The sequence below is a fragment of the Pyrus communis genome, chromosome 6 (genome assembly GCF_963583255.1).
Source record: "Pyrus communis chromosome 6, drPyrComm1.1, whole genome shotgun sequence".
NCBI classification, from domain to species: Eukaryota; Viridiplantae; Streptophyta; class Magnoliopsida; order Rosales; family Rosaceae; genus Pyrus; species Pyrus communis.
Window position 1 is genome coordinate 20,183,132 of NC_084808.1, and position 14,852 is coordinate 20,197,983.

At 36.8% G+C, this 14,852-nt stretch overlaps 2 protein-coding genes across 2 annotated transcripts; both read left to right on the top strand.

Annotated features, from left to right (window-relative positions):
• The first annotated feature begins 1,879 nt into the window (after positions 1-1,879).
• LOC137736690 (probable polygalacturonase) lies at positions 1,880-4,736 on the top strand. Its single transcript, XM_068475923.1, has 6 exons — positions 1,880-2,136; positions 2,565-2,882; positions 2,985-3,105; positions 3,195-3,369; positions 3,477-3,547; positions 3,763-4,736. Exons 1-6 carry the CDS (start codon positions 2,125-2,127, stop codon positions 4,434-4,436), a joined length of 1,371 nt encoding a protein of 456 aa, XP_068332024.1. The 5' UTR covers positions 1,880-2,124; the 3' UTR covers positions 4,437-4,736.
• Positions 4,737-6,262: 1,526 nt separating this feature from the next.
• LOC137737131 (uncharacterized) lies at positions 6,263-14,746 on the top strand. Its single transcript, XM_068476516.1, has 12 exons — positions 6,263-6,473; positions 6,560-6,703; positions 6,803-6,918; positions 7,052-7,206; positions 7,985-8,073; positions 11,040-11,589; positions 11,882-12,049; positions 12,315-12,478; positions 12,607-12,686; positions 13,114-13,225; positions 13,864-13,938; positions 14,209-14,746. Exons 1-12 carry the CDS (start codon positions 6,384-6,386, stop codon positions 14,350-14,352), a joined length of 1,887 nt encoding a protein of 628 aa, XP_068332617.1. The 5' UTR covers positions 6,263-6,383; the 3' UTR covers positions 14,353-14,746.
• The last annotated feature ends 106 nt before the right edge of the window (positions 14,747-14,852 follow it).

Here is a 14,852-nt window from a genome sequence, read left to right on the forward strand (position 1 = left end):
GAATATAGATTTAAATCTCATAAACAATGAGTTCTATACCAAATTATGAATAGTTCATTGTGTATCTTAAATTCTGTCCCATGATCTTGTTGTATAAATAAAAGAATTGATCGTTTATATTGTGAAAAAATGAAAATACTATGATGCTCCTCCAATTATTTAACAGCTAATTTTTTTTAAAATATACTAAAATATATCGTGAAAAAAAGACTCAGAGACTGTCAACGTTTATTTCCTTGATGACAGTATTAGCCGGTAAGTTAACAACCAACGTCAATTATAAAGTATGAACACCCACAACTTCATCAGTATGAACATTTGAAATTTTTGCCCATTTCTATGCCATCTGGAGATTGAAGATCCCTTAAGCAACCAACCAATCAGTAATTTTCACATCACCTTCTACATAATAATATAATTTCATACTTTTTCAGAATATATTTTTTTTAACAAAATATATCATCTACAATAAAAAGAAGGAGATGAGCTTAGCCTCATAATAAATTAGCAATGATGTGATTCAAACTCACATTTTGGAAAAAATTGAATCTAAAATCTCACTTATAAGTAAAGATGAATACCACTAAACCGTAGTACTGAGTGACGGAATATATTTTCCGAAAACAAAGCAAAACAAAATGCACACCCTATTAAAAAATTAAATTAATAAAATGACGTGTCACACAGAAGTTGGGCCCCTTGTGTTTGTGTTATGTTCTGTCGAGTGTCCAGTCGAGTAATTGAGGCCAGGCTAGCACCTTTGCATGATTGACTTGCGGGCCCCACTCCCCCTCCCCCTCTCCCCTCTCTGCTCTGTCAACCCACATGCGGTCTCAATGCCCCATGCACTCCTTCACTTATTTTATTCCCTCTCTCACCCGCCGTCTCACCATTCCTCCCCTACCACCATCCCAAATTCGCTTACCTGGCGCAATATGTTCGTGTAACTCCGGTAATTTTATCACCGCCGATTTTATTTTTGGACTTTGAACTAATGACTTTTCAACAAATGTAAGCAAACAAGGACGCTATTACAAAACTAGATATGCTAAAGCGATTATTTACTTAAATTGTATAGCAATTGTTTACTTAAATTTAATATATAAGTCACATGATACGACGGTTCACAATTACAGTATGTAACTATAAATTACCACGGTTCACAAAATATAGTCCGAAAAATATGATTCTATAACGTTTTACAATTGAAAATAGTAATTTTTTGCCACTAATAGTTCAATTTCGCAATTCTGTACTTTTAAGTCAAATGCTTAATTTCATTTTAGACGAAATCAGATGTTTTAGATTTACTTTTTATGAATGGTTATTTTGGATATTAAATTATTAAAGCATGATACTTTGTGTGTTGCAGTCCAATTTTTTTCGCACTTTAGGGTAGAATGCTTTTTTTTTTTTTTTTTTTTTTTTTTTACATCAAGAATTTACACTAATATATATTAGAAAAAGAAAAAGAGTTTGAACACGAAACACTATAATTAAATGATAGTGTTATTTATACACCTATTTTAAATTTGATAACACATTCTTATTTATATTTTATTATTGACATTCTTCAATTTATTCAATCCAATTACCAAAAATTAAAAAGATGCGTTAGGAATAAAAAATAGGAATGTGGATATCACTATTCTAACTAAAATGATAGCCCTAACTACTAGGAAATTTATGGTTTTTTTTTTTTTTTTTCTGTGAAAATTACAGTGTCACAAATGGAGGGCCGTTTCAAACATTCTGTCGGCGAGAGACGTTACTAATCATAATTGATTAAGGACGGTAAATATCAATTAGTGGCAATAAATGAGATTAGTTTATTCCCTTTTTATTCTGATTATGTGCATGCCAGAGCTGGCATTCTGCAGTGGCTACATTTTCTGTAATCCATTTTTCACCATGTATTAATTTTCCATTTTCCGATTTTAATTTTAATTTTAGTTTTCCTTACCATATATAAGTATTTTTGCTTTGTGTCGTTCAACAATTAATGCCTCTATAGGGCTGCCCTTGCTCTTTGGTTGCTCTGCTTCTTCTTCTTGTTCCTTTTCATTCTCTGCTCTGCAGTTCTACTGCTTTCTCTCCTGCTGCAGAGAGAGAGAGCTTTCACTCATGAAGATGCTAGTAAGTACGTTTCTTTTTTTCTGGGGTTTTTACTCTCTGCGTTTCTGTGCCAATCTCGAATCCAAAGTCTTGATTTTTCTGATTCAATTTTCATTTCTCTGGGTGGGTTTTTTGTTTTTTGTTTTTTTTTTGTCTGGTAAAAAAACAGTTGATCTGTGTGATGTTTGGATTTGTTTTTCAATTGGGTTTTGTTTTGTTTTTTTGAATCTACCTTTGAGTTTAATTATAGTTCACTCTGTAGCTTGCATTGATCAACTCATAACCTGTCAAATGTTCTCGAAAAATCCCATGATTGCTGCTGAATTGTTCAAATTCTCGTTATTTGTACTTGAATTTAATTTGATTTATTTGTTTGTCCAATGAATTTGTATTTTTTTCTGAAGTGTTCTGAGAACCAGTGGCTTTTTCTAAATTTCCACCGTTTTCAGGTGGTGCTTCTCCTGCTGCTGGCCGTGAGTAATGCCGTCAAAGTTGACGGAGAAGACGATGAGAAACCGTGTGATAATAAACTGACATTAGAGCCAAGGCCGCACAGTGTGTCCATCTTAGAATTTGGCGCTGTTGGAGATGGCGAGACATTGAACACTCTTGCCTTTCAGAATGCCATCTTCTATCTCAAGTCTTTCGCCGATAAGGGCGGTGCTCAGCTCTATGTGCCGCCGGGGAGGTGGCTTACCGGAAGCTTCAACCTCACCAGCCACCTCACACTGTTTTTGGAAAAGGATGCTGTCATTCTTGGATCTCAGGTATTGCTTTACACTGCAATGAGATGCTGGTGAACGCTTAAATCAGTTGGAGATGCTTTCGTCTTTCGCTTTGTTGAAATGTTTGTGGTATTGCTTGTTTAGGATCCGTCCCATTGGGAAATTGTTGAGCCTTTACCCTCGTACGGTCGAGGGATTGAACTCCCCGGGAGGAGATATCGTAGCTTGATAAATGGATATATGTTACATGATGTGGTCATAACAGGTATGAAGAATCTCTCTGCATTTCGTTTGCTGCTTTTAACATGTTCTTTATCCGCGCGGCCTGATTCTCATTTGCTCGTGAATGCATAGGTGATAATGGAACCATCAATGGCCAGGGATCGGTTTGGTGGGATTGGTTTAGCTCCCAATCTCTGAACTACAGCCGCCCGCATCTTGTGGAATTCGTTATGTCTAAATACGTGGTGGTTTCGAACCTCACATTTATAAATGCTCCCGCTTACAACATCCATCCAGTCTATTGCAGGTCTGTGAGCTAAGGCCACTGATGATTGCGCACTTGTTCTTTCATTTTTATTCGTTTTTCGGTTATAGAAGATATTAATGTTATGTTTATAATCGAATGCAATGCAGTAATGTACATGTTCTCAACATATCTGTATCTGCTCCTCCGGACTCCCCTCATACTGTCGGAATAGTCCCAGGTTTGTGACATCTCTTGACTTCCTGCTATGAATTTACGTTTAAGTATTGTTCTTATCCCGAAAAATGGAAGTAGAAATGTTGGATAAAATTTGAGCTCCCTCCCCACTTTTACAAACATATTTTCTATGTGCATCCTGAATTTTCCGTTGTTGGAAATAACTGAATTGGAAGAAACTTTTTGGCGAAACTCAAACAATTTTTTCTGTGCTTTCAGATTCTTCTGATACTGTGTGCATAGAAGATTGCATCATTGGCATGGGGTATGATGCCATTGCCCTCAAGAGTGGTTGGGATGAGTACGGTATTGCCTATGGAAGACCGACCACAAATGTACACATCCGGCATGTCACCTTACAATCAGCTACTGGTTCTTCTCTTGCCTTTGGTAGTGAGATGTCCGGTGGCATTTCTAACGTACTTGTTGAGCAGGTCCGCCTCCACAACTCCTTTAGCGGCATTCAGTTCCGAACAACAAAGGGTAGAGGCGGTTACATCACAGACATCATCATATCAGATGTAGAAGTAGAAAACATCTACATGGCATTTGGTGCCTCTGGCCAGTTTGGTTCTCATCCTGATGACAAATATGATCCTAACGCTCTCCCTGTTTTGGATCACATCACATTGCAAGACGTTGTTGGCACAAACATCACCATTGCCGGACGCTTCACTGGCATCGAAGAATCACCATTCACTTCTTTCTTTCTATCCAACATCTCCTTATCATTAAATTCTGCTTCTCCCACTACTTGGGATTGTTCGTATGTTTCCGGCTCTTCTGAGTCTGTCTTTCCAGAACCATGTTCCGACCTCAATACCTCGTATTCAAATCCTTCCTCCGCCCACATTTCGCTGCTCACCGTGAATGGAAAAGCCGCGGTCTTATGATACCAATTCCGCCGAACTCCGGTTATACTTTTCGGCCAAAATCTACAATGAGGGAAAGAACCAAAGATTTTCTACCATTGCCATTCAAAATTAGACCACATTCTTTTAAATAAGACACATGTTCAGATTACTTGTTTCATCTTCTTTTTCATCCTGTAGATTTGCAGTCACGCATGTTCTTTTATATTCTGCAGATTATTTGTACAGCTTCATTTCTTCATTCATGTGTAAGCAAATTTTTGGTAGTGATGATGTAAGGGAACTCGGCTTTTTGTTAGTATTTTTCTGTTTAAATTTTAATACTTTTTTTACCCAAAATGCGGGTGCGTGTGGTGTCCTTGTGTGCGAGTTTTTACTATGCTCTGTCCTACGCTCAAGAAAATCCCGTTATTGTTAGTACTGGTTTGATATTGATGTGTTTTTATAAAAAATGGGTATTTGTCGCTTAAGTTAAGACAAAAGGGATGCCCTATAAGTTTCATGTGGGGACTGTTTTGCCAAACTCTAGCTCTATGGGGTGTGTTATGTCCTTGTTAGTGAATTTCATGAGGCTCGTGGTTTAGGGTTTTGATCGATTGTCGGAATGAGGGAAACGATGTCCAAGTGTTGACCCTTGTTATACTTCTCCAAGAAAAAATATGGATGATAAAATACTGTCGTGTGGAATATACTATATCTGAGTATAGCGAAAGTTCTCTTTTCAACATTTAATAGAGTTTTAAGTTGAAATCTAATTATTTCCTAAGCGTCAACTCTTGTTGTACTTTTCTTCTTTCTTGTATGATCTCTTATTTATGTTTTATGATCAAAATGTTTCCAAAATCTTAGAATTTTAGTCACTAAATCTGGAGGTTTAAGCTGTACTATCACACTCTTTTCATGTCACATGAATTCATAACACGTGAAGACGTCACGAAAATTTGTCTATACCCTTTTTTTTTAATTTTTTATCCAAGTCTGTGCCTCTTTTCACTCTTAAAAAAGAAAAGAAAATAAAAACAAGTTGTAAGTTATGATTGTCTGCCGTAAGTCACAAGTCATAACCATAATATCTAGTACCTGCCAACAAAATTGGTTTACTAAGAATGTAACATGTTTTAGCAATATGATTTGGTCCGAAGCCATAATAATCACAAGTTCAAACACACAAATGATATTGTCTTCTTTTTAAGGAGTGAATTAGGGAATGCTAATTGGACACACATTAGTTTGTATTTTGGAAAGTAAAATACACGTATGTTGTGTTATTCTAATTGTTTGAAAAACATCACCTCTCAATTTTGGACGTCAAGTAATTTTAGAGAATTTTTTTACACACAATCGTTGTCTCACAATAGCTGATCAACATATCATCATTGGGAATCGACATTGTGAACTATGCAATAATTCCACCCTTCCATAAAGTTATTTTCCCTGTGTTTTAAAGATAAAATAGATTTTGGAAGGTATTTTACATGATATATGGCACCCTGCAAGTTGCAAGGGATACGTGGAGTTTGTGTTTTCTCATCGAGAAACCAACAAAGCAGCGCACGCTATAGTATATTTCATGCAATCGGCAATAGGTTTTTTTATTTGGGATTGTATTGGTCCCGATTTTATTTTTAATATTATGCTGAGGATGTAAACTTATCAATTAGACTTTACGGGATAAAATCCAATCTTTCGACCGAAAAAAAGAAAATAAAAAAATAAAAAAGTAAACGTTGGATCCAAATTGAAAAAAATAAAAATGGGCCGGTAGACAAACAAAGCCCAACATTTGAAAACAGCCCACATTGACAACGAATAACGCCCTAAACGAAAAGCAGAGCCTTTGCCGCCATCACTCTTCAGCTGCCCTAACCCTCTTCTCTCCTCTTCTCCTCGTTCTAGGGTTTATGGTTTAAGCTCTGCACCTGTACGCAGCTCATCCTTGTCCTCTACGACCAATCCCCAACTTCCGGCATGGCCTCGTCAAACATCAGAGACCTCCTGACGGCGTTCAGTCCGTCTCTGTACTTGTTCGCCATCAGCTCCGGCGACGGTCGAATCAAGGTACTTCTGTAATTTTATGGAATTTGGTTGATTTATTTCTCTATTTCTTATGAAACCCTAATTTTCAGTTTCTGGGTATGCGTTAGATTTGGGATACTGTGAAGGGGCAGGTCCAGACTGAGTTTACAGACATTGTAGCATCGGAAGATACAAGCATATGTGCTAAACGAGAAAGAGGGCACCTCTCAGTTGATTACACTTGCATGAAATGGTTCTCTTCTGAACGAAAGGTTGTGAATTTGCTTTCGTTTTAGATTAACAAGTAAGCTGTAGTAAACTTTTTTTGTGAAATTAATTTTATTTTTGTGCAATGCCGTCCATTGTTGCAGAAGAAGAGGAAGCTTGGTTCCTCATTTTTGGTTTTAGGAACCGGTGGCGGCGATGTTTTGGCGCTTGATGTGGCTGCTGGGCATTTGAAGTGGAGAGTTAACGATTGCCATGCTGGGTTAGCTCCCCGCTTATACTTTATTATTTGTCTACATATTATGTTAATGTATATAAATGCCTTGTGTTCATGTATGTTTTTGACTTCTCGGGCCGCCTAATTAATCTTTCTCTTGCATGTTCTGTTGTTGCAGTGGTGTTAGCTCCATATCATTTGCAAGAAATGCATCGTGTATTTACACTGCTGGTGCTGATGGTATGATTTGTGAAATTGACTCTTTGACGGGAAACCTGTCAGGGAAGTTCAAAGCTTCCACTAAGGCAATCTCCTCGATGTCTGTTTCATCAGGTATGTTACATATGTATATATTCATCACCCTACATCTTCTGTTACTATTGCTTAGTGCATTATTCTGCTTAAGGTTTGTGTTTGATACTGCTCAGTTAAAATTACTTTACGAATAATACCATCTGGATTCAAGATTTCATGATCGACTGCCAATATTTATGCCAAGCCAATGAGCATTCTCTTCCATAAACCAAGATTTTACCAGGATTGTAGTTTAAGAGAGATGCGAAAGTGAAAGCAGGGTTGCTTATGTAATTGGATAACCATCACTGAGAACTGTCTTGACTGGATTATTAGCTATGCCTTTATGTTGTCTCAGTAGCTAATTAAGTTGAGAAATGATAACTAATGATGGTTATGCATGGCAAGTTGGTAACTAATGCTGGCCAAGAGCTGATTTGTCATAAGTCACAAATAGAGAAAAGGAATTCCGGTGGTGAAATTAGTTCTAGTTGCGGTTCCTGTGGAGGTGTAGAGTTGGCCATTCAATATATATATATATATATATATATATATAGGTGGAGAGGGTCTTAGTTATTAGGTTTCGGTCAGATATTTATAGTGCATGTAATACCTCTCATATTCTGTCTGTTGTATGTTAAAGCAAATTGTAGTTCCAACATCCAAGTGTATAGTAGTTAATGCTAAAAAAAAGTAAAATTTTGCAATATTTGTCAAGGACCAGCTTCATGTGCGTCCAAATTAAACCATATTGTTAGATTGTGCCATTTGGTATTTTTCTGATAGTACATTGTGGATGGCCTTTTCTCTGCACCAGATGGGAAAATATTAGCAACTGCGGCTGCACAAGTGAAGATTTTCAATTTGCCTAACCACAAAAAGATACAGAAGTTTTCTGGCCATCCTGTGAGTTTTATGAATTTATTATATTCTCCTTTTTTCTATTACACTTTTTGCCTCTTTGGGTGCCTAAACATGTGTACATGTTAACAGTCTGCTTATCTTCAAATGATCTTTGTTGGTTTACCATTGTTAGAATGTGATTAGTAAGGAAACATTTTTTTTTTTTTTTTGATGAAGAAATAAATTTTTATTGCAAAGAAACAATAAAAATACAAAAGCGGACGAGAAGTCCACAAAGACACAAACAAAACAAGATAAATAGCACCATCACCCATACATTTAGAAACTATAAAAACAATACAAAACTAACTAATAGCCGCATTCCAGTTACCCCAAATTTCTGAAATAGACGCATCTCTAAATTCTGTAGTAACTGAAGCCCATGACCATAACCGAACATTATCCCACATATCCTTCCTTCTACTGCCTTCGTTGTTCTTAAAAATCTGCTTGTTTCTTTCCATCCAAATGACTCAAAAAATAGCTGAAACTATACATCCCCATAAGACCTTGATTTTCTTCCCCTTTCCTGATAATTTATGTTCCTCAACCATAAGAGAATAACAATGCCTGGGTAAAACCCAACTGATACCGAACTCCTTAAACAACTTCAACTAGAGATTTAAAGCCACTGGATAGTGAAGAAACAGATGGTCAACATACTCTGAACTTTTCTTGCATAAAATGCACCAATCAGGTTGTAGACATGAGCTAGGTTGCCCTTTGTGGAGCATGTCACAAGTGTTAATTTTCCCATGAGCCACTAACCAAGTAAAGACCTTCACTTTATTAGGAACTTTAGATTTCCAAACCAGGCCATAAGCCTGAAAAGCCCTATCAGCACAGCTTTTGAGAAGATAATCGCAATAAGATTTAACAGAGAAACTTCCTGAAGAATCAAGTATCCGATTTCTTGCATCAACCCTTGAGGGGTGAATGCAAACCTGATCTGAACTTGTCAGGAAAGATGACAATTCGTCTAATTCTACATCACGCAAATTCCTTCGAAACCCAAAGTCCCAATTCAAAGAAAGTTCAGCAAAACTAGCCACACTAGAAATACTCTTGCTATGAAACTTGGATAAGTTGAACAACCTAGGAAATGAGACTTGTAAATTTCTTTCGCCTAGCCAAATGTCTTCCCAAAATCTAATTCAATCTCCTTTGCCAAGAACAAAGAGAAAAGAACTATACCCTTGGGAAATATCCTTCCAAGGACTTCTACTTGTTCCAAACCGAACTATCTTGGAATCTCAACCATTGTCACTGAGACCATACTTGCTTCTAATCACTTTACGCCAGATGGAATCACTTTCGACTGGAAAACGCCATAACCATTTAGCTAACAAAGCTTTGTTTCTCACCAATAGATTGCCAATACCTAAACCCCCTTCCTCTTTAGGTTTTTGAAACTGTGTCCCATTTAATGAGGTGATCTTTCTTATCTTCACCAACACCAGCCCATAAGAATTTCCGCATTAAGCTTTCCAGATTCGTGATTTCTCCTTTAGGAATCTTGAACGAAGATAGAAAATAAATTCGTAAACTTCCTAACACCTATTAAATTAAAGTTAATCTTCCCCCTCTTGAAAGAAAGGCACACTTCCAGCTCAGCATTCTTTTTTCGACTTTTTCCACAATTGGGTTCCAGAAGGAGATAGCTCTAGTCTAGGATTACCTCCTAAAGGAAGACCCAAATACTTGACAGGCCAAGAGCCCACTTTGAATCCCCACAAACCAGCCAAACTCTCAAAATTTTCTTCATCTACATTAATACCCATTAAAGAGCATTTGCCCTTATTCAACTTCAATCCAGAGATAGAACAAAAACAATTTATTACTGATAAAAGATAGTCCAACCTTGCTGACTGCCAGATAGAAAAAAGATTGTGTCATCGGCAAATTGCAAGTGAGAAACTTCCACATCCTCATAACCAACACGCAACCCCTCAATCAATCCACCCTCAATGGCTCTTCCCAGTAATCTATTAATGATGTCTACTGCTATATTAAACAATAAAGGCGAAAAAGAATCGCCTTGTCTAAGTCCTCTTGATGCTCCAAACTTACCCCTTGGTCGGCCATTTATTATGATGGAAAAGTTGGTGGATTTCAAGCCAGCCCAATATCCATTTTCTCCAGCTATCACCAAACCCTTTTCTTTCCAACACATTAACTAAGAAATCCCAATCAATGTGATCATAAGCTTTTTCAAAATCAAATTTGAACACAAGACCTTCCTTCTTTTTCACCCTTGTCTCCTCAACCACTTCATTGGCCACTAAAATTGTATCAAGAATCTGCCTTCCTTTCACAAAAGCTCCTTGAGCCTGTGAGATTGTGCCACTAATTACCTCCTTTAGTCAAGAGGCTAACACTTCTGACAAAATCTTGTATAAACTCGTTGTCAACCTTATAGGCCTATAATCAGCAACACTAATTGAAATTGCTTTCTTTGGTATGAGACAGATGTATGTTTCATTTGTGATTGAATTGATGATTCCACTGCTATGAAAATCATTGAAAACCCTCACAGTATCTGATTTTACCACCTCCCAATGTTGCTGAAATAATTCCACAGTAAGACCATCAGGAGCTGGTGATTTATCACCCCCACAATCGAACACTACCTTTTTTTATTTCCTCTTCTTCAAAATCCCTCTCCAGCCATATTGCTTCCCCTTCCTTGATTGGACTCCAATCAATGCCTTCTATAGTTTGACACTTCCTCCTCACATGCAGGCCTCTTTCCACCATTAGGGAGGCCAACATGTGTAAATCAACATGTGTAGGGGTTGCATTTGTATGACTTTGAACTTAAGATATTTGATACCTGGAAAAATGTTTTATTTTATCGTTTGTGTCCAAAATGTTCCAGCTATCAGGAGGGCTAACCTTCGTTTTATATTGTAGCGTTTTCTTCAGCCGTTCTTTTTTAATTTAATAATATTTTCTCAACCATTCATTAGGGTGCTGTTCGCTGTCTGATCTTCAGTGAAGATGGGAAGTATATCCTCTCATCTGCAGTTGGTGAAAGGTATATTTCAGTGTGGAGTATAGCTGGTGGAAAAAAGCAGTCTGCAAGTGCTGTCCTTAAAATGGAGCACCCTGCTGTCTTCGTAGATAGCAGGTGCATAGACAGTGGGGAAGTTAGTGATGTAGGTCTATATGTTTTAGCAATTTCAGAAGTTGGCATTTGTTACTTTTGGTTTGGACAGAATACTGAAGAAATACGGAATGCGAAGCCTACAAAAATTTCACTATCTTCTGATGACATTTTGTCTACAACATACAAGGGCGCATTACCCACAATATTTGCTGCGGTTTTTCAAGGAATTGCGAAAGCTGCTTCTGGTCAGTTATTTGTCGCTTATGGGTCGCCAGTGAAACCATCATTCCAGAAAATTTTGGTGCATTCTGGAACAGACATAAAGTTGAGTAGTTCCCATGATGGGGTTCTTCTACCAATGAGTCAGTCCCTTGTCAAATCTAAGAAAGGACAAAATGTACAAAATAGAGGTAAGACTTTCTCACAACAAGTTTTCCCTCTTAACCACATTTAGTCTCATTTCTTGTTGATTCCCTGGGATATATAGTATGAGATACTGACTGATACATTAGGGACCCTGCTGAGAGGAATCAAAACCATATTTTATTTTTCTTCTTTAGATGGCGCACCTTGCATTAGCATTATTGTTCGTTTATAAATTTTGTATGCCTGCTAGGATTTGTTGCTGCTGATAACCCCTACATTTTATTCTGATTCTTGATTTTTGGCGGTCAGCTGACTATTTGTGCAATGATCCAACAGTTATTGCATTAGATCGTGCAAATGCAGAAGAAGCCTTGCATCCAATGCCAAGGATTTTTGATTCACATGGGAAAAAGAAAAGACACGATAAATTGAGTTTTGACCAAGATGAAGAAATGGTTGATTTGGATGACAGTAGGGGTCACACTGGCCTTGTGAAGAGCAAAGGTGGGTGTTATAGTCACTCATGAATGCATTTGAAACTTTTCTGTATGTATTAAAAGTAATCTTATATAGCTACCAAGGCTTATGTAGTGATGGCTGCAATATCTGTTTCCACCATACAATACTCTATTTTGAGCGTCAACGCGGCTTACTAAATGTTATTTGACCTTTGGTCGTCATATGTTTATTTACTTTCCTATTGGAAGTAGCGCAGAAGATATCCTGATGGTGGTTTTACCTGTTTCATATGTTATGTTGGTATGCGCAGATGGCATGGCAGAACTTGAAGCTGACACTGCGGCAATTTGCATGGAGGACAGACTGAGATCATTAGGGATAATTAGTAAAGTAGATGACCATACATTCAACTCTACACTCAATTCTGCAACATTTAAGAGTATTGATCTTCAGACTAATATGCCACAGAAGAAGGTTGGTTTGTTTAGTATTTACTTATGTGTGAATATTGGCTTGATGTTGTATTTTTATATTATTATGTGCACTTCCTGATTTCTCCCTCCCTTTATTTTGTCCTGATCTAAATACATATGGTCTGCCAGATGAGGGCAGCTGTGCTGTCATTAGAACCTGGTGACGCATGCAAATTATTGGGAGTCCTTGTAGCCATGTGGCAAACAAGGTTTGTTCTTGCTGTTTTGGTCTTCTTTGGGTTTTCATTACATGCATGCATGCATGTAGAGTTATATGTCATTTTGAAGGTGTAGATTTATTCTTTATGCATTTTTTTAGAACAGTGAATTGTTAGTTTGGTTTTATACAGACAATTTGTGCGTTAAATGCTTTAAGTTAACTTATGCATGTATCAAGAATATATGTATTTTCTTCCGTGTATGTTTTTTGAAGGATGGAAGAATTCTGAATTCCATAATATCTGATGCGCTAATGTGTATCTGAACCTGGTCCACGATTTGGTTTTTATGACTGTTATTGACAATTTATGCGATATAGTGATAGTTTGCTTCAATATTTTTTTTTATCTGTTTTAGAAAGCATTACAGTATAAGTTAGGTATGACTTGAATTTTAATCTTTGATTATCTCTAACAGGTCTAGCAGCGGGAATAATGTTCTTCCTTGGATTTACAGCATATTGGTAAATCACAGTCATGATATCATGTCTCAAAAGTCTGAAACCCAGATGCTTAGCTCTTTGTTGAAGGTAAAATTTTGTGACCGATTTATACTAGTTTATTACCAGTCACTATTTGCTCCCTTATTTCATGCTCCCTTTTTTTTATTTTTTTCCTTTCTTTCATTTTAGTTAGAATGAGCGCTTGAGATGACATGTTGCATATTAAAGCAAATTTCAGCCTTCTGTCCTCTTTCACTGTGTATAAGTTCTAAACACTAATTCTGAAAATCAATATGGAAGACTCGACTTACAATTTCATTATAAAATTTGTGGTCGACGAAGATCTTCCGTTGAAATGTTCCCTGTTGAGGAATATGGTAGCCTATGACTTACTTTCATGTTTGACTTGCAGTTTCTTACTATTCCCCACAGTGATGCTAGGTGCCTGCTTTGGGCTTATACATATGATACACCATTACCCACTACCCCTTGACAGGCAAAGCCAATGCCTAGATGAATCTTTGGTTAGACTACCCTCAAGTCTTAAAGTGTTACCTCTAATAAAATGACTTTCCACAAATTCCACCTGGGCATAATAGTTTTTGGATTTATTATCTGCCTTATGGGGACATAATCTAAAACTCTCAATACCTCTTAAAGAAACTAGACTTGATCTTAAGTAATAATATGGATGAAGCGTTTAATTGATGTTGTTCTCCTTGCAGGTTACCAAGTCCAGAGGGGCAGCTATTCAGCCTTTATTACAATTATCAGGTCGTTTGCAACTTGCGATGGCACAGGTATATAAAACCTCACATTCTAACTTGAATTCAGTAATTTTGTTGACCAAGTCTTTTGGTTTTTTTTTTTTAAGGAAAACTAATGAAAAGGGTTTGAAAACTTTGAGTTTTAACGATAAGGACAAATTAAAGGGTAAAGTGAATAGTACCATAATTGACTTTTTAGTGTAAAAATGTGGTTTTTCGTTAAAGTGAATAGTACCGGGAGCTTTTCGTTAAAGTTCCTTTTTTTTTTAATCTTTGATTATTGTTTTTGTTCTGTTTGAATAGATTGACAAGGCAACCCACACAAAAACTCAAATTTCATCGCAGAAGCACGAAATGGATGAAAGCGAAGATGAGGATGAAGATGTAAACGAAATTCACTATGGGGAAGAAGGCAATGATTCTGAGATAAGCAGTGATGAGGACTAGTAGATGGATTTTGTGATAGGAGGTATTCAAAACTTTACCGTTATACATTCATTCTTTTGTCTTCTGTTTTACTTGTTATGATGCTTTCATTCTTTGTAGAAAAAAAGTGTTTGTATGGAGATGACTTAGTGTACCTACACTATTTGTCTACTGTTTGATTGATTATTACACTACATTGCTTAAATTTAATCACCACCACAATCAGGTCAATGAAGTCTCATCATGTGGTTTCTGCTACATTGTGGAGTAGATTTATTCTTTTTAATGTGGTGTCTATTATGTCCAGCAGGTCCATGCTTAGTTTTTCTTAAGGATTTGAAACATTTTAGTTGATATTGAATATATGATGACATGTAACACGGTTTTGTTATTGGATTTCATGGCATATGGTTTATTTTTCTTTTTCTTCCTACATTTTCTCTGCAATAGCATGAACACAAGTGTATCACTGTATATTTTCTGCGACTTGCAAAAAGCACAAGCGATTTTTTTATAAATTG

Coding starts and splice junctions, on each gene's coding strand:
- LOC137736690 (XM_068475923.1), top strand. Junction 3,370..3,476: donor ATCCATCCAGTCTATTGCAG/GTCTGTGAGCTA, acceptor AATGCAATGCAG/TAATGTACATGTTCTCAACA. Junction 3,548..3,762: donor TACTGTCGGAATAGTCCCAG/GTTTGTGACATC, acceptor CTGTGCTTTCAG/ATTCTTCTGATACTGTGTGC.
- LOC137737131 (XM_068476516.1), top strand. CDS start 6,384: ATGGCCTCGTCAAACATCAGAGACCTCCTGACGGCGTTCAGTCCGTCT. Junction 6,919..7,051: donor GTTAACGATTGCCATGCTGG/GTTAGCTCCCCG, acceptor CTGTTGTTGCAG/TGGTGTTAGCTCCATATCAT. Junction 12,687..13,113: donor GTAGCCATGTGGCAAACAAG/GTTTGTTCTTGC, acceptor TATCTCTAACAG/GTCTAGCAGCGGGAATAATG.